This window comes from Rhinichthys klamathensis, unplaced genomic scaffold (genome assembly GCF_029890125.1).
Source record: "Rhinichthys klamathensis goyatoka isolate OS25496 unplaced genomic scaffold, OSU_Roscu_1.1 h1tg000436l_1, whole genome shotgun sequence".
In the NCBI taxonomy this organism is placed as follows: Eukaryota; Metazoa; Chordata; class Actinopteri; order Cypriniformes; family Leuciscidae; genus Rhinichthys; species Rhinichthys klamathensis.
In genome coordinates this window covers 613255-635058 of record NW_026606932.1, presented here as the reverse complement: position 1 = coordinate 635058, position 21804 = coordinate 613255, and the positions used below count along the sequence as shown (strand labels likewise).

Below are 21804 nucleotides of genomic sequence, written 5' to 3'. Positions count from 1 at the left end.
CTATCAGCTCGAACCAGTCTGGCCATTCTCCTCTGACCTCTGGCATCAACAAGGCATTTCCGCCCACAGAACTGCCGCTCACTGGATGTTTTTTCTTTTTCGGACCATTCTCTGTAAACCCTAGAGATGGTTGTGCGTGAAAATCCCAGTAGATTAGCAGTTTCTGAAATACTCAGACCAGCCCTTCTGGCACCAACAATCATGTCACGTTCAAAGTCACTCAAATCACCTTTCTTCCCCATACTGATGCTCGGTTTGAACTGCAGGAGATTGTCTTGACCATGTCTACATGCCTAAATGCACTGAGTTGCCGCCATGTGATTGGCTGCTTAGAAATTAAGTGTTAACGAGCAGTTGGCCAGGTGTACCTAATAAAGTGGCCGGTGAGTGTATATTTTTGCTAATCTTTGTCTTTTTACAGCCAAATTAACTTAGTGAAGTTGTGCCCTGTCTGTGCACAAATAAAATAAAGAAACTGTAAAATGATGTTAAAGAATAATTTATATAATTCTTTATGTAATTCTTTATTCAATTTGAATGAATGTTGCAACTGTCCCTGTGGACTGTTGCAACCGTCCCCTATTATGGGGCCAGTTACAACATTTGACATTGTCTATTCAAATATAAATTAAATTGTATGTATATTATCATATTTACACATGTTACCATGTGGGGGGTAGCTGAGAGATGTGGGTTAAATGTATTACAATTTTGGCCTACCAATACAAAAAACCTCTTAGAACCGTCACTACCCCCTATATAATAAGATAGTTTATTGTAGCTCCTGACATTTCCTGCAACTCATGGAGATAATGTAACTTGAAGATAGGTTGAAATTCCCTTCATTGGTGAAATTCGAGATTCTCCAGCGCAACTAATGTACCAAAAAGGTCTAATGTATAGATAATATGCTTGACAGATTATGACAGTTCAACCATTTAATGACTTATGCATTTATGGGGGTTGAGACTGTTCAACAGAGAACTATAGCCTATAATATATTTTGATTTACATGACATACCGGTAAGCAATTGACAGTGTAGGGAACAGCAGACAATTGTACATCAATTGCATGAACGGACTAAGCATTTGTAATTCGTTTAAAATAATAAGAAATTGCTTTTATGATGTTCACAAGACTAGATGATGTGGAGGTTGAGCCATAGGGGTTGAGCATGTAGCCTAGCCTAGTTTTGAGGGTTTAAATGTGATCTGAGAATGAGAAATATATACCAAAGCATCTGAGAAAAAAAGTTTGGGCTGATATTGTAATTATTTGATATCCCAGGCTCCACATCATAGCCGCTACATCCTTCAGGAAATCAAGTTGTGTTTGTAAATGTCATTGATAAGAAATCAAAGAAAACTTATTTGATCAATGAATTTGTGTTTTGCACAGTCTGCGTCGAGGATCATCAATAAAGTTTGTTCAACACCGGAAGTGTGACGTCACGCAATGGCGGTCTCCATGTGGATGTATAGAATCAACGTGATTTTGCGCATGTTTTACAGTCTGTAACGTACAGAAAAGCCAGCAAAAATCTGTTTACATTTTTTTTGGAGGCCACAATAAGGTAAGAAACACAGTATAATATTTAGATTAAACGATGCTGTTTATCGAACAAACCTACAAGAGTTCAGCTCCTGTTATCATAGAAGTGTATGGTTGATGGATAGTTATTAATTGTTGAAATAGATTTAAATAGGGACTCTTTATTTAAACAAAGAATGATATATAAATAGATAGATATACAGATGTAATATTCAACATTTACGTTTGTATATTTGATAATTATATTCGAGGGAGTTGTTCTGGTTGTTTTTTTTTATTATTTTCTGTTGATTGCCAAATCAAGTTAACGTTATATGTAAGGCTGAAACGAAATAAAGCTGCAGTCCAAGCTTGCAATACAAAATACTTGCAACGTGCTGGTATTTATTGTGATGTCCGTATGAATGTTGTGATATTGCAGGTCCCCAGAGTGAACCTGCTGTCAGCTGAGAATCAGTGTTCATATCTGAGATGGCTTCGTTTAAACCCACCAGAATTCAGACCTATCCAAAACTTGGAGAGAAAGTAACAGAGGACACGCTCTACTGGAAAAATTACAAAGTATTGTTTATTATTTACATGTCTAATGGTGTATCTTAACAGTTTTAATTGGTCAACATTTCTTAGAAGTTTTTCGCCATTTATTCACCCTGGTTTTGATGACAGTCTGTGTTTTTTCTTTCAGCCTGCTTTGCAGATTAAAGAGTTTGGTGCTGTAACAAAGATCGAATTCTCTCCTGTCCCACCTCACAATTATGCCGTCACAGCCTCCACCAGAGTGAGTCCATTTATTGTTCTTTTTCTCTCATTACATATTCCTACTACTCTCATATTTACATATTTATGTATGTATTTATTCTATACAAAGTGAGTTGTTGAGTTGTTTCTGAATGTCTGTCAGTTCTCAATACTTTGATGCAAAATTCTATATTATTTAATTGTTGAAGAAAACTAAACACAAAATTGATTCTTTTATCCTTTTTTATTAAACTTTTTTTTAACAAATGTGTCTCTGTGTTTACATAAATTAAATTATAATTTATTTTCTTAAGGATAAAAAAAAATCTTGGCTAATGTTATAAACTATATGGAGCCCTTAATTACACATTACTATATAATATTAAAGGTTACAATTAACAACAGAGCCCAAATTATTAAATTCAGTTGCTGTTCTATGAAAATTCTATTTTTAGATATTATAATCCACGTTCAAATAAGAAAAAGAAAACAAAACATGTAAATTCAGGCAGGTTTTGCATTAACTTCTAAATCTAATTATAAAGTAAAGTGGCTTTCCTGTAGCTCAAACAGTAGAGCGTTGGTGCTTGCAAGGCCAAGGACATGGGTTTGATTTGCACTGTAGTTTTTCAAGAACTGATAAGAATGTAAATGTGTACCTTGAAATGCAATGTAAGTCGCTAAAAAGCGTCTGCCAAATGCATAAATGTAAAGTTTCTACTCCAATTCATTTTTGAAATATAATCATTTACACAGTGGCTATCATAATTTGTTTTCATGACAATTTTATTTAAACATGTATTAAATAATCAAGACACTACTAACATGTTAAGTAAATATAATGAATAGGCTAATATAGTGCATATATGAAATGCTTCTCTCTAGAGTTCATTTCTCTAGAGAACTAACCTGCTGTCGACATTAAATGCCTGAGGTAAATGTAATGCTACGTGATATATTATTGTAGAATTGATATTATTCTCAAGCTGTTTTAATTGATATCTTTCCGCAGTTGAAACACTGGTTGAGAGATGTAAAAATGCAGATCGATCGTCTCTTCTACATCTGTGCATTTTACTGGTAGCAAATAGCGTTGCATAACCGCGCGTGCCCCCTTCTGGATTTGAGTGTGGATCGCCTGTGACTGACTATGTTACAAAAGCTTTCGATTTCAGATAAATGCTATTCTTTTGAACTTTCTATTCATCAAAGAATCCTGAAAAAAAAAATGTACACAACGGTTTTAAACATTGATAATAATATTGAATGTTTTTTAAGCATTAAATCCACATATTAGAATGATTTCTGAAGGATCGTGTGACACCGAGGACTGGAGTAATGATGCTAAAAATTCAGCTTTGATCACAGGAATAAATAACATTTTAAAATATATTAAAATAGAAAAGTTATTTTAAATTGTCATAATATTTTTAAAAAAATATTAGGTTTTTTTTTGTATTTTTAATCAAATAAATGAAGCCTTGGTGAGCAGAAGAGACTTCATTTAAAAATATAAAACATCTTACCGATCCAAAACTTTAAAACAGCAGTGTGTGTATATATATATATATATATATATATATATATTACAAATGATCCACACTGTAATGCACATGAAATATATGTATATACTACTGTGTATATATATATATATATATATATATATATATATATATATATATATGGTATATAAATATGTATGTAATGCACATCGTTTAGTTTTATTTCAGGAATACATGGCCTCGGCCCATAGTTCCAAAGTCACAATAGCATGGACAGATGCTCTTTTTTTCATTCCATGATATATATACAATGCTAGTCTCCATGCATGCTTCGACTCACAAACCTGTGACACATCAACACAAACATCACCCACAAGTGTGAGATCACTCAAATAGTTCTTACGCAGGTCCATGTACAAAGAACAATCATACAAGAAATGCTTCTCGTCTTCAATCACAGAGATATTAGTTAGTTTACAATAACTACAGATTCTCTCTGTCATTGGTATATTACTCCACCCATTTCTATGGCTAATCAGTGCCCTGAGCATCTGAACAATAACAGAGATCGTACCAACTGTATGTAGATGCAATGTAGCTCTCCTGTACCACCATTGACTTGCATTGTGAATATATATTCAACTTCTTATTATCTAAAACTAATGTGTACCAAGCATTTTGTGCTCTTTCTCTCAATCGTTGATTCAGAATAGATGTGAATATTCTTATATCACCTACACTTTGAGCCTCCCAGGCACTAGAGAAACCATTGAGATACAATAAAACTCGAATGCAGGAAACCCATGTTTTTCTACCAACTTCATCTAACTGGAAAAGCATATTATAACATTTTCTTGGGTACCAATAATTAGGCATGGACACTAATTTTATCCAGTACGTGATGCACCTTTTCATATAAGTAGTAGACAATGCAAATCTACCCAGGTCGCCCAGAACAGCTACATTGCTCACACCCGTACTGATACATAAGAGTCTTTTACAGAAAGATAACTGAACATTCTCAATACACTTCACTGGCTCAAAGCCCCATATCTCAGATCCATAATACAATATGGGTGCAACCATGGTCGAACAAATACAGCGCTTGGTTACAGCTAATTTTATCCTTACGAACAAACCTTAATAAAGAGAGCATTGCCTTCTTTCCTTGGTTTACTAAGTGTTGTCGAGTTTTCCACCATAACAATTTTGGTGTAAACCATATACCCAGATATTTATAAGCATTAACCACTGTAATGCACATGAAATACATTTATATACTACTGTGTGTATATATATATATATATATATATATATATATATATATATATATATATATATACACACAGTAGTATATAAATATATTTCATGTGCATTACAGTGTGGATCATTTGTTCTTAATTGCCATAAAAATAATGTCGCAATCAAAAAAAAAACCTTGACCTGTTTTTGTGAGCTTTTCTTGTGTGTTCCCTGAGAGTTGAACTCATCACAGTATTGTTGGTAGCATAATGCTGCTCTCACGCATGTAGTATACTGATTTTATAATGTTCTGCATCAGATTCACGTATATGGACCTCACTCTCAAGAGCCCACACGGAGCTTCACTCGTTTCCGGGATACAGCGTATGGAGGGAGCTTCAGAGGTGACGGGAAGCTGTTAGTGGCAGGAAGTGAAGATGGAATCATCCGACTGTTCGACATCAAAAGCCTAGGGGCTCTCAGACAGTTCACAGGGCACTCCAAGTATGACCTGGCATGAAATAATGACTATTGAATAATATAATAACTTATATTATAATAACTTGTATAATAACTCAATTCATTTCTTTAAACCCAGTAATGTAGCTGTGTCAGCAGTTCTCTTGTCTTAAGTCTGTCTTTCCTGCTCTCTCTCTTGTGCACAGGGCGGTACACGCAACCACTTTCCTGTCTGATGGGTTTCGTGTGGTGTCGGGGTCCGATGACCTGTCGTGTCGTGTGTGGGATGTGGCCAGTTCTGTTGAGCTCAGCTCATTCACTGAACATACAGACTATATCAGAGCTGCCGCCCCCAGCAAACTTAACCCAGATCTGTTTGTCACAGGTTATTATTTTTAATTCACCAGACTTGATCACATCCCCTTCCATCTAAATTTGGCTTAGCCAGATCCATACGTTTTAATATTGACAGAAATAAAATTAATATGCACATAAATATACAGCAATTATACAGCAATTAGATATACAACAATAAAGTTCTTTGTTTCATAGTGCCAACAAGTCAGTGAGGTTAAAACTGCACACGTGTAATTTTTTATTATTAAACAGAATGGAATCTGTTTGTTTGACCAATGGTGGGGGGATGGGGACATCATTTTTAGATTTTTAAGAAATAAAAAAGTTATTCAGCAAGGATGCATTAAATTGATCAAAAGTGTCAGTAAAAAATTTGGTTACAAAAAAGTTATTTAAAAACAACAACTTTTGAACGTATTCATTAAAGAATATTAAGCAGCACACATTTTTTTCAACAATAATGTTAATAATAAGAAATTTTTCTTGAGCAGCAAAAATCCGCATATTAGAATGATCACTGAAGACTGGAGTAATGATGCTGAATTTTGTTACCACAGGAATAAATGACACATTAAAATAGAAAGCATTTTTTTATTGTATTAATATTAAACAATATTACTGTTTTTTTTTTTTTTTATCAAATAAATGCTGCCTTGGTGAACATAAGACTTCTTTAAAAAAATATACAAAAATCGTACTGAGCCCCAACAACAGTAGTGTGTATATTATTGTTGTAGCAGCCATTGGACCCAAAAAAAAAGAAGAGAGTCTCGACTGATGCATAAGGTGTCCTTTATTTGGTTCGCCAAACCAGCATGACGTTCAACCTTTTAGTCCATCATCACCTTAGCACCGTGAATACTGTATTGAAAACATACATACAACAAACATTTCACACACTTGTTTTCACGGCTACAAACGCCATTATGTAAGCAAACATTTAGGGTGACAAACATTAATTACACAGCAAAATAAACCATACATATGTGCAAACAATATTATGAATTATCGATGAATGAAAACACATCGTACCTCGCTGCGCTCACCAAGGAATGCAAAACAATATACGATAGTCCTTTCTTCCGTCATGAAACGGGCGTCAAGTTCTTTAAGTTAATGAATAAAACACAAAATCTCAGATAAAATCCATGTAGGCTCAAACACAGCTGCGTACCATTCACACCTGCCAGCTACCGTTAAAATGTTCATCTTCCCTTGTGCAAAACTACTGTGCCACCAAAGGGACAAATTTCAACATTACAGGTGCACCGAATTTCCGATCAATCACATACAAAATATAAAAATATTTGAATAAGTTACAAACATTTACACAAATATTTTACATACTTCATTTAATCAACAGCATACATTAACTCCAAAGTGGTCCTTTACAATTGTGTATATGATATTGGTAAAGGGTTAGTTCACCCAAAAATTCTTTAATTACTACAAATGAAGATCTTTTTGATGAAATATGAGAGCTTTCTGTCCCTCCATTGACAGCTACGCAACTACCACTTTGACACTTCAAAAAGTTCATAAAGAGATCGTAAAACTAATCCATATGATTTGAGGGGTTTAGTCAAAATTTTCTGAATGATCTCTTTATATGATGAACAGATTGAATTTAGTCTTTTATTCACATATAAACATTCATCAACTCACACATCAGTTGTGGTAAACAGAAGCTCAACCAAACCTGCTTAAACAGGTTTCAGAAAGCTCAGATTTCATCAAAAAGATCTTCATTTGTGTTCCGAAGATGAACGAAAGTCTTTACGGGTTTGGAACGACATCAGGGTGAGTAATTAATGGCAACATTTTTATTTTTGAGGTGAACTATCCCTTTAAATATGCTCATAAAGGTTATAGTTTGTACAGTAGTTAATGTTTGCCCTGAATAATGGTTGGCTCTGTTGCAGGTTCGTATGACCACACAGTAAAAGTGTTTGATGTGCGGACAGGGAGCAGTGTGATGACCATGCAGCATGGCCACCCTGTGGAGTGTGTGCTGTTGTACCCATCAGATGCCCTGCTGGTGTCCACAGGTAGACAACACTCATCAGTCGTTACTAATGCTTAGAACCCCTTGCAACCATTTATTCTCATAGGTCATAATGCATATTAGACTTGGTGCATTAATGTAGTATTTAACTGATGTGCTATTTTACAACCGTTTTAAATGTGGCTCTTCCAGTCAAGATTTCATCTTAGTCTATTTGTTTTATAATAAAATATCGGAGTCATGTTGAAATAATTTTGTGTGAATGCATTACAGGAGGGCGCTATGTGAAAATCTGGGACCTGTTGAAAGGTGGACAGCAGCTCGTTTCTCTTAAGAATCATCACAAAACGGTTACGTGTGCATGTCTGAGTTCTACAGGCAACAAACTGCTCACAGGATCACTGGACAGGTATGTTTGCATGTGTGAGCCATAGTAAAGTAAGGCTATAATGTACTTATTTGTGCTGGTATTTATTTCTTCTGTTTGCTTTCCATGTTAGGCATGTCAAAGTGTATAACTCCTCCTATAAGGTTGTGCATAATTTCGACTGTGCGGCTTCCATCCTCAGTCTGGCTATTGCGGTACGTTTAGTTCATTGCACAGGAAGAAATCTATAAATATAAACGTATAAAAGTGATTTTTCTCTTGGACTTGATTTAAGGTGTTGCTCATTGTGGTTCTCCTTTAGCCTAATGATAACACAGTTGCCGTTGGGATGACCAATGGCGTGTTGAGCGTCAGGCACAGGAAGCAGAAAGAAGAAAAAGAGACGTTAACTGATCGAAGGCGACGGGGACCAGCGTACCGGGTCAATGTCAAGGGAAAGACCTTTGGGCCCAAACAGGTGATATTTTATTATTTTATTCATTTATTTATTTTCTCAATGAATGATTCAATTCATTTTAATAAAATTTTGGATTTGTTAACATTTCAGCTAAAATTGGTCTGTAATATTGCTATGCAACAGCTGAAATATTCATATCATAATATAATTCAATAAAATAAGGATTTGCTTTAAGTGCCGTTTACTAAGGCATGCATAAAGTGAACTCTTGTTTTGCTTGTTTTTTTTGTTTTTTTGCTTCAGTTGTCTTACTGTCTTCATGTCTTTTAGTATGATTTCTTGGTCAATAAACCAGCAAAGCAGCATCTACAGAAACATGACAAACAGCTAAAAAGCTTTGAGGTGTCCAAAGCCCTAGACTCAGCTCTGCAGGTAAACACACACACACACACACGTGTGGAGATAAGACATTTCATGTTTGATATGACTGTTCAGATGAAGACACCAGTATATGTTTGTGCATGTTTACACAGGCATGGAAACGCAGCAGTAAACCAGAGGTTGCGGTGGTCGTTATGATGGAGCTCAACCGCAGAGGAACTCTGAAAAACGCTCTCGCAGGACGAGATGAAGCAAGCTTAGCCAGGATACTCGACTTCCTTCTAAAGTGAGTAACACACAGTATTATGACTTCAGACTCTCATATAACACATGTTATGATGGCTCATGTACAGTACAGTAAAATAATATACTGATGTAGTACAGCCTCATCTGGGGACTTGTTGAAACTTGACTTCGATCTTCTACCGATTTTCATCAAATCACAAATTAAAAAAATAAATGTTCTAATGTGTAACACTTCTTTACCTTCGCAGTACTACTTAAAGTTACTTAAAGGTGCAATGTGTAAAAATTGAGTATCTATTAACAGAAATGCAATATGACATCCATAACTATGTGTTCAGTGGTGTATAAAGAACTTACTTAATAAACCGTAATGTTTTTATTACCTTAGAATGAGGCATTTATATCTCCATAACCGCGGGACCCCCTTCTATAAAGGTCGACATATTGTGACGTCATGTTTCTACCGTAGCCGACAGCGAACAAACAGCGTTACAGAGCGCGTTTCGTCACTACATTGAAAGAGAAGCCGCAGAAAGCTAGAAGCTAGCCATAGACACTGAGTAGTGACTTTTCCCTTGTCAGTGGTGTAAAATATGTAGTTGGATTGTTTCATGTAACTTAGTTCTTCTCCCTCGCTGTGTTATGGCTTTGCTAGGTGGGGATAAATGTGCTGGTTACGTTCGTGAGACAGCTGATTAGTACTCTTGTCATTGACCGTAAAACAGTAACGTTACAGGAATCACCAACCCGACGATCGCGGTCGACAAGTCGATCTTGGAAGCATTTTAAGTCGATCGAGTTTCCAAAATCAGAGAAAAAAAGCCTATTGTGTGTAGTAAGTGTGTCTAGGGGATGCGGAGGCGCCCGCGCTGTTACAATCACGTCATTTTTGCCGCACGCACCTTTGGGCTCATGCGGACGCGTCGAGTTTAAACAAGGCTTTACGCTTTAACCAGCTCAGCCACAGTAACAGCTCATATTTAGCCAGCTAAACTTTTACTACCCTGTTAGAAAAAATATACAGTTGCATAGTTTCATGTGGTTCTTCTCCCTCGCTGTATTATGGGTTTGCTATGTGGGGAGAATGTGCTGGTTACGTTTGTGAGACAATCAGCTGATTACTATTATTATATTATGTATTAAGACCCTTCATCCTCACCTGACTATGGCTTGTGTAAACTTTATCCATGATGTGGTTTATAATGGACTGTGGTACAGAAACTTGGTTTACTCTGGCTATTCTCTGCTGTCTCAGACGATGATGTTTGTCCCGTTTTAGCCACCGTAGCTTCTTCGAAAGGGAGGGGTGAGCGGTGGGCTGAGCCCTTAGTGCAAACTCGCAACCGAACCGCTAGATGTCGCTAAAAATCACACACTGCACCTTTAAAGTTATTGAGGTTAATCACAATAAGCCACGAACAAGGACTCAATGCGGTGCTCGTACTGACGGACACACAGCTGAAGTACGTGCGCAGATGCCGCCTCTCACATGCATGCGATCTCGAATTCCGTTCTCTTTCACAGCCACGCACACAATTATGTCAAAATGCACATTGTGTGAACTGTGGAGTATTCAATTTAAATAGTCTGTTATGCGAACGAAAACAAATGGGAGAAAATCTGATGTGTAACTATATTCGTGCATCCGTTCTTAAAGGGGTCATATAATGCCATTTTTGTACAAGTTAATATGAATCTTTAGGGTCTAAATGAAAACTTTGTAATATACTTTTATTAAAAATTGTCATTAGTATTGTAAGAAAACACTATAATTTTACCTGGTCAAAAATAGCTCTGTTTTGATAGTAGAAATAGTACAGATATGTATATAATGTTAATTTAAGAAAAAGAAAAAGTATATTGTGTGTGTGTATATGCATGATATTGAAAGGCTGTGTGGGATTCACATTTAGAAGTTTCAGCACTGTTAATATTCTGTGAAATGCATGCCATTACATTCTTGTGACAAAAACTTGACTTCTTAGAATGGTTAAAGCACTGGGAAATTCTTAGGCAGGTTTTCAGGGTGTGGTAACTGAGAATTTGGGTCACACAACACAAAAGTGACCCAGAACAGGAGGTCAAAAACTGAAGCATAGACAAGCCACTAGAGTCTAGATCTCATTTTCTTGATTCAAGCCATTTCATGCCATGATACATGTATTTAATGACTTGATAAGAAAGAAATGATTCATAAATTAGGTTAAAGGATGTTTTTGGCTATTTTTTTCAGGTACATCACTGACCCACGCTTCTCTCGCCCTCTGCTCACGGTCGGGGATATTGTGCTTGGTGAGTTTCACATCATATCATGTGCACGTGAGCAAGTGAGAATGAAGAAGTGCTGGTTGCGAAATAGAATTGTTTTTCTCTGTTTTTCTTCATAAGAAATTGTGTGTGCGTGTGTGTGTGTGTAGATCTGTATCAGCAGGTTATTCCCCAGTCACCTGTAGTCGAGAGGTTGCTGCAACGTCTTTTAGAGCTGTTGGGTCGGGAAGCAGAACTTCAGCAGGAGTTTTTACAGGTCTTGGGAATCCTGGACACACTTTTCGCATCCTTGAACCTCAGAAAAGATGTTGCCACCCTTGCTGCCCCACCAGTAGCGCAGGGGTCACAGCTACAAGCCGCCTGATACTCATTACAAAACTCAGTGGGATCTTGTGACGTAACCGAAACATGCTAGACTTTGAAAGGCGTGGTGCAAACGAAAGGGATATTGAAAGGAAACAAACATGAGAGACAGCTGTGGGGAAGATGTTGCTTACTGACAGTGAATAATCACTGTGTCAGCCATTTTCTGCTGATGTTTGCAGAATTTGAAAATGTATTTTGTATATTCCTATCATAAAATCTTTGAATCTGTTTTGTTTCGTTCTTTCCTCCATTTACATTTAGTCATTTAGCAGACGCTTTTATCCAAAGCGACTTCCAAATTAGGACTAAATTAAAGCGAGTCATCGTGAAGAGGCAAAAACGAGTCATCGTGAAGAGGCAAAAACAACAACGCAAGAAGTGCTCAAAATACAAAGTGCAGGCATTTCTCAGAGTAGCATAAACCAGACAAGGGAGGATTAAGGGAAAAGGAAAGAGTTTTTTTAATTTATTTTTTTATGAGGTTAAGTGCTCACGGAAGAGATGAGTTTTCAGCTGTCTTTTGAATGTTGTCAGTGATTCTGTGTTCCGGATGACGGTGGGGAGATCATTCCACCAGCATGGAACCGTGAATGAGAATGTTCTAGAGAGTGATTTTTTTGGCTCTGTGATGGTACCACGAGCCGTCGCTCATTGACCGATCGTAGGCTTCTGGTAGTGACGTAGACTCGTAGGAGGGAGCTGAGCCTGTGATAGTTCTTTAAGCAAGCGTCAATGCCTTGAACTTGATGCGAGAAGCCAGTCCAATTGATAATTGAATTGGCTTTCATTGATAATCAAAAATCGTCTTATTATAAAATGGGCCTATACTGTACACTAGAGCCCGACCGATATGGATTTTTAGGGGCCGATACCGATAAAAAAAAGCCAGATACCGATATATCGGCCGATATTAGTTATGTGTATATTATAATACAGTAGCAATATTATGTATGTGTATTATAGTACAGTACCAGTCAAAAGTTTGGACACACTTTCCTATTGGTGTGTACAAACTTTTGATGGGTACTGTATATAGAATACACCGTATAAACAGAATAAATATATAAACGTTTTGGAATGATCACTCAAATGTTGTGATCAAACACTTGTGTGACAAAGATATGTGTTACTAGATAAATGGATACATGAATCACCGCACCCGCATTTAAAAAAAAATATTAATTTATCGTCTATTATAAAGGCCGATACCGATAGTTAGGAAAATGCCTAATATCGGCCGATAATATCGGCGCGCCAATATATCGGTCGGGCTCTACTGTACACAATAATACAATAATGATTGGTGGTTTAATTCAGTGACTGATGGAAGTTATCAGAGAATTACTTTGAGAATAACTTAAAATGTATGGCAACATGTAACCAAGGGCCAAATGTAACCTTATGTTCAGAATTGGGGTGGTTAAATAATTATGTAAGAATCAATCATTGGGAAATCCATATTTTTTCAAGCACTAATCTTGACTATTACCGACCTTGAGTGTAACCACAGATGTCTGTCTTAAATTTTTACAGAATCTAAGACAATTCTGAATTTCTCCGCCAATAGATGCTCAGTTAAGTGTGCTGCACATAAAAAATTTTTTTTAATTCTTTCATTTACTCACACTCAAGTTGTTTCAAACCTGTATGAGTTTTTTCTTCTGCTGAACACAAAAGATGACATTTTGAAGAATGTCTGTAACTAAACAGTTGATGGGCCCCATTGAGTTTCATAGAAGGGAAACAATACTATGAAAGTCAATGGTGCCCATCAACTGTTTGGTTACGGACATTCTTCAAAATGTCGTATTTTGTGTTCAGGAGAAGGAAGTGAAGTATCTCATACAGGTTTGGAACAACTTGAAGGTGAGTAAATGATGACAATTTTCATTTTTGGGTGAACTAATACCGTACACAGCTAAAAAAAAAACTTACCCATTCTCAAAATACTTTGTATTATATGTGTTTTTATATGTAACATGTTTTAATATCTTATAACCTGTAATAGTGCTTATTGAAGGTTCAAATCTAAAATGCATAACTGGATGTAATGTGACTGATAAAATGATTATTTGAAACATTTAAATACGTTCAGAAACCGAAAGAAGCCAGCTTGCTTTGTCTACTACGGGGTTACTGAGTAACGGCTGCATTTCTGATATTCCATGCGCCATCTACTGTTAGAGAGGGTGTGAATTTTCATTCTGATTCAAAGGGTTCTTGAAACTACAAATATTCCAATAATTTCTGTGAGAGATGCCCTAATTATGATGTGATGCAGGAGGGCTAATATAGGATTTGAACCACACACACACACACACACACACACGTGTGTGTATATATATATATTTATACACACACACGTGTGTGTGTGTATAACAGTAGTCAACATTTGAAGTGGATCAAAACCTTTCTTCAAAGTTTTACATGAATTTTGAACAATACCCGTTCTTGTTTTACGACAACTTTGATGACATTTTTTTATCCACTTCAAATGTTGATTACTGTATATATATATATATATATATATATATATATATATATATATATATATATTGTAAGTCAATACATTATATTAAATTCCATAATGGATTTTTAAGGGTGGATTAGGTTTTAATTTACTTTTAGGACCCATTTTATTATCTTCACAATATCGTCAAGAGTAAAACATAATGTTATGTGAAACTTATAAGATGTGCGGCCTGAATAAAAAAACAATAATTCTAAGAAGAATACATAAGAGATTTTTAAATTAAGTCATTTTTAAACACCACAAAACTTGGAGTTAAAAAACTACAAAAAAATAATTATGTAGTAAGATGTGTATAGCTTTTTTTTTCTTTTCTTTTTTCCGCCCATTTTTATTAATATGAATGAAACAATTGACTACAGACATATAAGAAAATATTACTTCAAAGGGAGAAACATTAACATACAAGATAGCATTCTGAAGAAGGAGGGGGGTAATAATAAAATAAATAAGTACATAAAATAACGTGCCTTGAGGACGTGGCAGTTCTAAACCAATGGCATAATCACGTTTGGACTGAACTGGACCAATCGCGAAGCGACTCAGAAGGCGTTTGCTCGGGCGGTCCTGAGGGCAATCTACAATCTGATTGGTGCGTTAAGGGAAGTCTGAGCGTTCTGTCCAATCTGATTGGTCGGTTGAACGGGCCATCCAGGGGAAGCGTCTCAACTAATTTGACATCCGGAGTTACTGAGATCAGCCGGGCGGCGTGAAACGCTACAATATTTGGTAGGTAAAGTTGCATCAAACCATTAAACAGTTTATCGAATATGCTCCGTTATGCTTCGCTGTTTCGTTTATCTCGTTCTAAAGTGATTTGTATTTGCATGAAGCTTAATGCGAGGAATTTAAAAGATGTTTGCATGTCTAAATATCTGTGACATTAATTGAATGTTACAATGAAATGTTATTAAGAAAAAATGAGATAATATATATTTTTTGATAATACTTTGGAACAGCATTCATTGCACTACAAAAAAAATATTGTTTTTTTTTGTGTTTTTTTATATATATATAGATGTATTATGGGAGTGCCATGTAAATAACAGGCAACATGAATATGGTAATCATTCAGTGCCATGGTACATTAATGCATATATGTTCCGAGGATAAATATGTAGAGAACTTACTCTATGCATCTAGGAGCTTCCTGTCACATAAAATAATTAACTATCAATGTATATAGAGTTAGCATGATAGGAAATTATTATTTGTAACAATATTGCATGTGTTTGCATTTATATTCACTTGCTCTCCACTTTGCTTTTTGACCCTGTTAAGAAAAAATAAAATAGTACGTGAAAATGGACCTGTTGCCGCTCTTGTTGTTCGTCGCCCTCTGCGTTCTTCAGTCCTCCAGCAAACCCATGGAGAAGAAGGACCGGATCCATCACGACGCCCCCCTCAGCAACAAGGAGCACGATGATGAGGAGAACTTCGAGTACGACCACGAGGCTTTTCTCGGACAAGAGGAGGCAAAGACTTTTGACCAGCTCACTCCAGAGGAGAGCAAAGAGAGACTGGGGTAAAAACAGACGCACCACATATCTATGAGCTCTTCTGAGAAAGTTCTCCGGACCATTCGCTCTCTCTTTCTTTCTCTCTACAGTAAGATCGTAGAAAAGATTGACGAGGATCATGACGGCTTTGTGACTGTTGATGAGATGAAGCGGTGGATCAAACATGCTCAGAAGCGATGGATCTATGAAGATGTGGACCGACAATGGCAGGCTCATGATCTCAACTCAGATGCTTATGTCTCCTGGGAGGAATACAAGAACGCTACCTATGGTTACATCCTTGGTGTGTATAATGTGTTAATTGATGAATCATATTTCTAAGCTTTTGCTCACGCTGCACATGAATCTGATTTGGTTTTCCAATCTGATCTTTTGGACCAAGCAGCTATACCCTCATTTTGCAAGTGATGTAATCAAATCCATTTGTTGTGACTGTACAGTCAGTCTGACTACAATCTGAGCTCAAAACAACTAAAGGAATTTGAGTCAGGCCAAAAAATAAATACTGTTTACCATGTACATGTACTGTTTTAACCAGGAATAGCTTGAAATCCCAACTAATATGATTGTCTATGTGTGTTTAGATGAAGCAGATCCCGAGGATGGTTTTAACTACAGACAAATGATGACCAGAGATGAGCGCCGTTTCAAGATGGCTGACCATGATGGTGACATGAGGGCAAATAAAGAAGAGTTTACAGCGTTTCTTCACCCAGAGGAGTTTGACTTCATGAAGGATATTGTAGTGCTGGTACGTCTGGACAGTCACACTTTGCATCTTACATACTATTGCTGTTATCTTGTTTCTAGGCCTGTCGATGCAACACATTAATTCAGTTAATTAGTTATGGAACAAATAATGCATTCAAATTATAAACACATTTAACGCACCTGCCCCAGACCTATGTAGGTCATCATTTCACACAGTTGGTTGGTGATGAACATGATGCAGGGCAAGAACAATTCTATGGAGCCTATTAGAATAGGCAGTTAGAATGCCCCTAAAATTGAAGAAATGGGGGCAAATTTGCCCCTGTATGTGTTTTTGTTTGATGACGAGACGTTTGCCTACATAGATAGCTGAAGCAGACGTGCCTGTATGCGCTCACACTAAAACTCACAGCTTTTTTGATTGAGGTGTAAACTTTATATATAGGTTAGAAATTGCGCACACACAGAAAAATTCAGAAGCATAGAAACTGGTTTTCAACCTCTGCGCCATGAATTTTATAAATAATACAGCTTTGCTACTGAAAGGTACATTATATTACTCTGCAATGAGGTGATAACCTTGCTGTTTCTGATTCAAAACCCGAGGGTCAACCATGTCACATAGTATAACGCTCCTCAACAGAATCATTTTGGGAGAGGATTTATGTAAACACTGATATTGGATACCAGTCGTGTCTACTAAACAGGCGGGACAAAAAATCGGATTTTGGTCCAAAAGATCAGGGGTCTCATTTATAAAACTGTGCGTAGAATCCTTACTAAAAGTGTACGTGCGTCCGAAAGCCAAAAATGGCGTACGCAAACAAATACCATATGTGGAGCTTACAACACCTATTTTACTATGCATATCCTCATCTGCATATCATTTGCATATGATTATTCATCCACGTGATAACATGTTTAACGGTACAAGACATTTGGAAAATATGAAATACGGATGTGGCGTCACATTAGTTACATTAATAAAAAATAATTTGGTAGCCTATATCCTTGCCTTGTTTTTGAATAAATAAATCAAATAGTGTAAAATATATTTCAGAGAAAGTTTTTCTCAATCTTTTCCACTGGCCAAAGAGTATTTTTAATTGATTTATATTTTTAATGGAAACAGATAGACCTTGTAGTGCATTATTTGCACGAAACTATTTTCTCAGACAATCTGCTATTATCATGATAAGCAATTATCTCTGTAGTTAACACATTAAAACACAGCATGCCAGAGGAAAAGTGTTTGAAAGCATTGCATCCACAACAAATATTTCTATTTATTGAATATTAAAAAAAATTTGTAACTTCTCAGTAATGATTTAATGTAATTTAAGTGTCCAACTCCATTCATCAGAATGCCATATTTAATCTAAATGTTTATATCAGAAGTAAAACATAGTTTTATTTATTTAAACTGTTATTGGGAACATATTTCACAGAACACTGTATTTATGATTATAATGAAGATTTACGGTAGATAGGCTGCGTCAGTTTCACTAAAGAACAAAGGGATGGATATTTAACAAAGGGATGGACATTTAAAAAGGGATGGATGTTTGCTTCATGTGATAGGCTTGGTGAGTGAAATTATATTTGTATTATCTTTCTGTATACTGTATGTATAATTTTCTTCAGATTTTCGGTCTAAAAGTGACCAAAAAGACATTTAGCTCCAGCTCACCATCGGTGTCGCCAAACTGCTCCGTCTCCAAAACGTGCGTACGCACGGCTCAAAGTTTGCTTAAAGGTGCGCACATGCTCCCGTCAAGTTTGTTTTTTATAGATCACAACCTTTGCGTGGAAACTGGCGTACGTACGTTTCCAGCCCCGTTTTGTGCGTACGCACGCACGCTTTATAAATGAGATCCCAGATCTGTGCATTAAGACTTGCAGTGTAAACGCAGCCTGAATGGCTCAATGACTTACTCATTTAGACATTTACCGCCACCAAATGGCAGTTTAAGTTTCTTATTTAGAGTATCAGTTCATTAAAAAGACATTTTATATTTCCACATTAATAAAAAAGCCCATTAAATGGATAGATCACCCAAAAATGTAAGTTCTGTCATAATTGAATTGCCCTCATGTCGTTTCAGACCTGCATGATTTTCTTTCTTTTGCGGAACATTAAATAAGATATTTAGAAAAATGTTGGCAACCAAATTGTTTCGGTTACCAGTGACTTCCATTGTATGAACCAAAAAACACTTTGAGAGATAATTTGATTTGATTTGATTTCTCAAATTATCTTCATTTATGTACCACAGAAGAAAGAAAGTCATACAGGTTTGAAACGAACATGAGCGAGAGTAAATGATGACAATTTTTGGTGAACTATTCATTTAATACCCATTAATCTGATGCCATTGTTTATGCAATTGTAAATGCATTCGTGAGCTGCAATAAACGGTCTGTAAATATATCTAAATACCAAATCAGATGTAGCTTTAAAAAAAAAAAAAAAAAAGGCCGTTGTAGCCTAAAAGTTTGTGTAATAAATTATATGTTGAGTCAAATAAAATATTGCTCTCTCAAGCTACTTTTAATACAATTTAATACTACTTTAATACAATGACTTTAAATGATCTTTTGGGGGTAATTTGAATTTTTTTGTCTATGTTTTGATCTACAGGAGACCATGGAGGACATTGATAAAAATGGAGATGGTTTCATCGACTTGGATGAATATATTGGTAAGTCGTAAGTGTTTTTTTTTTAAGTGTGTATTTACGTTTCCTGTTCCATGTATTGATTTGTCTTACTTGTGCCCTTGTGTATTTCAGGTGATATGTACAGCCAGAATGGAGACCCAACTGAACCAGAATGGGTGAAAACCGAAAGGGAACAGTTTACAGAGTTCAGGGATAAAAACAAAGATGGCCGTATGGATAAAGATGAGACCCGTGATTGGATCATACCCTCCGATTATGACCATGCAGAGGCTGAGGCCAAACACCTTCTGTATGAGTCTGACGCAGATCAGGTAAAAACATGGTAATTCTCTGAAGGGACCCTTTGCAAAAAAGTCATAGCCATTAAGTATTTAGCTATCTTGAAAGTTGAAAGTTGTAGTTTGCTCTACGCCCTAAAGCATTAAAATCATTGTAAAGTCAATTTCTCTCTCTCTCAAAAAAAGTAAGATATTTGCATGAAGTTTAAATGGCTTTTAAATAAATAGTTAAGCCAATAAATGCATAAATAGTTTTAGCAAAATGGAACATTCTAGCATCATTTAATCACCCTCATGTCATTGAAAACCTATGTAATGAAAAGTTTAGCACAACATCCAAATGTTCTTTTCCATGCAAAGTAGATGGGAAAACAGTTTCTGGGTCAACCTGCTAAACATCTCCTTTTGTGATCCATGGAAAACATTTGGCAGATGCTTTTGTTCAAAGCAACTTGCATTGCGTTTAAGGCACCACCATGCTCTACTACTGTTTGAGCTCCAGAAATTATGCATTTTTATATGAATTAATTTGATTTCATTAATAAGCCATAATTCTATTGTTCAGGGGTGATGAAAGCAAATTAAAATGAATTAGATGTTGTGACAACTGCTGAAAATTATATATGATGATATGATTGTTTAGCCTTTTTTTATATATAAATTCGTAATAATATATATCACAATCGTTTCAGTTATTCTTCAATAACTGTTTTTTTTTCTTCTCCCATGATAGGATGGACATCTCACAAAGCAGGAAATTGTGGATAAGTATGACCTATTTGTCGGGAGCCAAGTAACAGATTTTGGAGAAGCTCTGGTCCGACACGATGAATTTTAATTTAGAAAAATTTACACTTGTGAAATGCAAAAAGAACAATAATTTATTTTATGATTTCATCACTGTGTTTACAAAACATTTCAGTTTTTTTTTACGCCGACTCGATCAAATCCAATTTTTTTGCCTTTTTCGTGAACATGTCCTTCGTAGCTTAACACTCATCGGCGTTGGATTCTGATGCGATTTAAAATGCTCTGATGAAGTAATATTCAGGTCAGCTTGTGAAGCTTGTCAAAGTGATGTGTAGAGGTTTGCCTAATGGTTTATATAATGCACTAAAAGCACCCATATAATGCAGCTTAATGGCATTTGTGTAACCCAACACAGCATAGAGCACTTGTTTCAAGTGGATATAGTGCACATAATATGAATCTTTTTAAAATAAAAAACAACCAATACCATTATGTAAACTACTTCTCTAAATAATACCAAATGTCTTACAACCACTACATGTACATGTTCTTCATCTTCATTTAGCCAGTGAATGTATGATATTGAAAATCAGGCATAGTAATAGATCATAGTTAGACTGTTGTGTAATTTCATTGTCTTTGGATCAAAACAGACCGAAACCAGAGTTCAGGATTTGTTTATTTCTCGAGCCTGCAGGAACACAGGATGTCGTGGCTCGATGTGCTGATCTATGATCAGTTTTATTGTTCTTTCATACTCAAAGGACAGTGAGTGCAAGGACAGAAACTATCAACTAATCTGGGGCTCTTTTATGAATAAAACCCCTGCTCCAAGGACCATTGAACACCATTCCACCCTCTGTGACCTGTCAGTGAGACCTTTGTGTTAGTACTGTCATTAATGGACTGAACCAACAAACTAAAGCTGTTTTTTTCCTCAAGTGCCTTTTTCTGTCTCCCTTAGCCTTCAAACTGCTTCGTTATTATGCGAGGCTTTGTTTTCTACCTTTTTTCCCTTGTGCAAATTCATACATGACTGAAAATGACCTCCTCACTTAATGTTAGTATATCGTTTGTGTATATATGTCTATAATTGAATGTGAACAATATGCTGTAATCAGGTATTGTAAATACTGTCTTATAGCGGAGAGTTTTTTCTCAATAAAATTGATCAAAACGAATCACGTTTTTAATTGTGTTTCCATTTGTGGGGTTTCCAGGTGAATTTCTAGTTTATGGAGATACTAATCTTATCCACTAGGGGGTGATCCTGGTCATTTGTACTTAATTGACTTCTTTTGAGCCCATAATGCACACAAATAATTTTAGGTCTATTCCCATGTTTTTCCATTACTTTGATATTATGCAATACTACTATAATGAACGAGGTCCACGTAATTTTAATTTTAGCTGATGAACCATCTACACCACAG

General features: G+C 36.0%; 2 protein-coding genes across 3 annotated transcripts; both read left to right on the top strand.

Annotated features, from left to right (window-relative positions):
- Window positions 1-1435: 1435 nt before the first annotated feature.
- Window positions 1436-12129, top strand: utp15 (UTP15 small subunit processome component). The gene is made up of 13 exons (XM_056236028.1): window positions 1436-1574; window positions 1974-2113; window positions 2238-2330; window positions 5354-5538; window positions 5700-5878; window positions 7773-7898; window positions 8129-8264; window positions 8356-8437; window positions 8545-8700; window positions 8971-9072; window positions 9174-9307; window positions 11501-11559; window positions 11685-12129. Exons 2-13 carry the CDS (start codon window positions 2024-2026, stop codon window positions 11897-11899), a joined length of 1557 nt encoding a protein of 518 aa, XP_056092003.1. The 5' UTR covers window positions 1436-1574; window positions 1974-2023; the 3' UTR covers window positions 11900-12129.
- Window positions 12130-15047: 2918 nt separating this feature from the next.
- calub (calumenin b) lies at window positions 15048-21552 on the top strand. Of its 2 annotated transcripts, none has more exons than XM_056236031.1 (7): window positions 15048-15160; window positions 15713-15956; window positions 16041-16234; window positions 16536-16702; window positions 19304-19364; window positions 19455-19654; window positions 20355-21552. In XM_056236031.1, the coding sequence occupies exons 2-7, from the start codon at window positions 15736-15738 to the stop codon at window positions 20457-20459; spliced, it is 948 nt and encodes a 315-aa protein (XP_056092006.1). In that variant the 5' UTR covers window positions 15048-15160; window positions 15713-15735; the 3' UTR covers window positions 20460-21552. The 2 variants fall into 2 exon arrangements, with proteins under 2 accessions (XP_056092006.1, XP_056092007.1); XM_056236032.1 differs by having other exon boundaries at window positions 15095-15164.
- The last annotated feature ends 252 nt before the right edge of the window (window positions 21553-21804 follow it).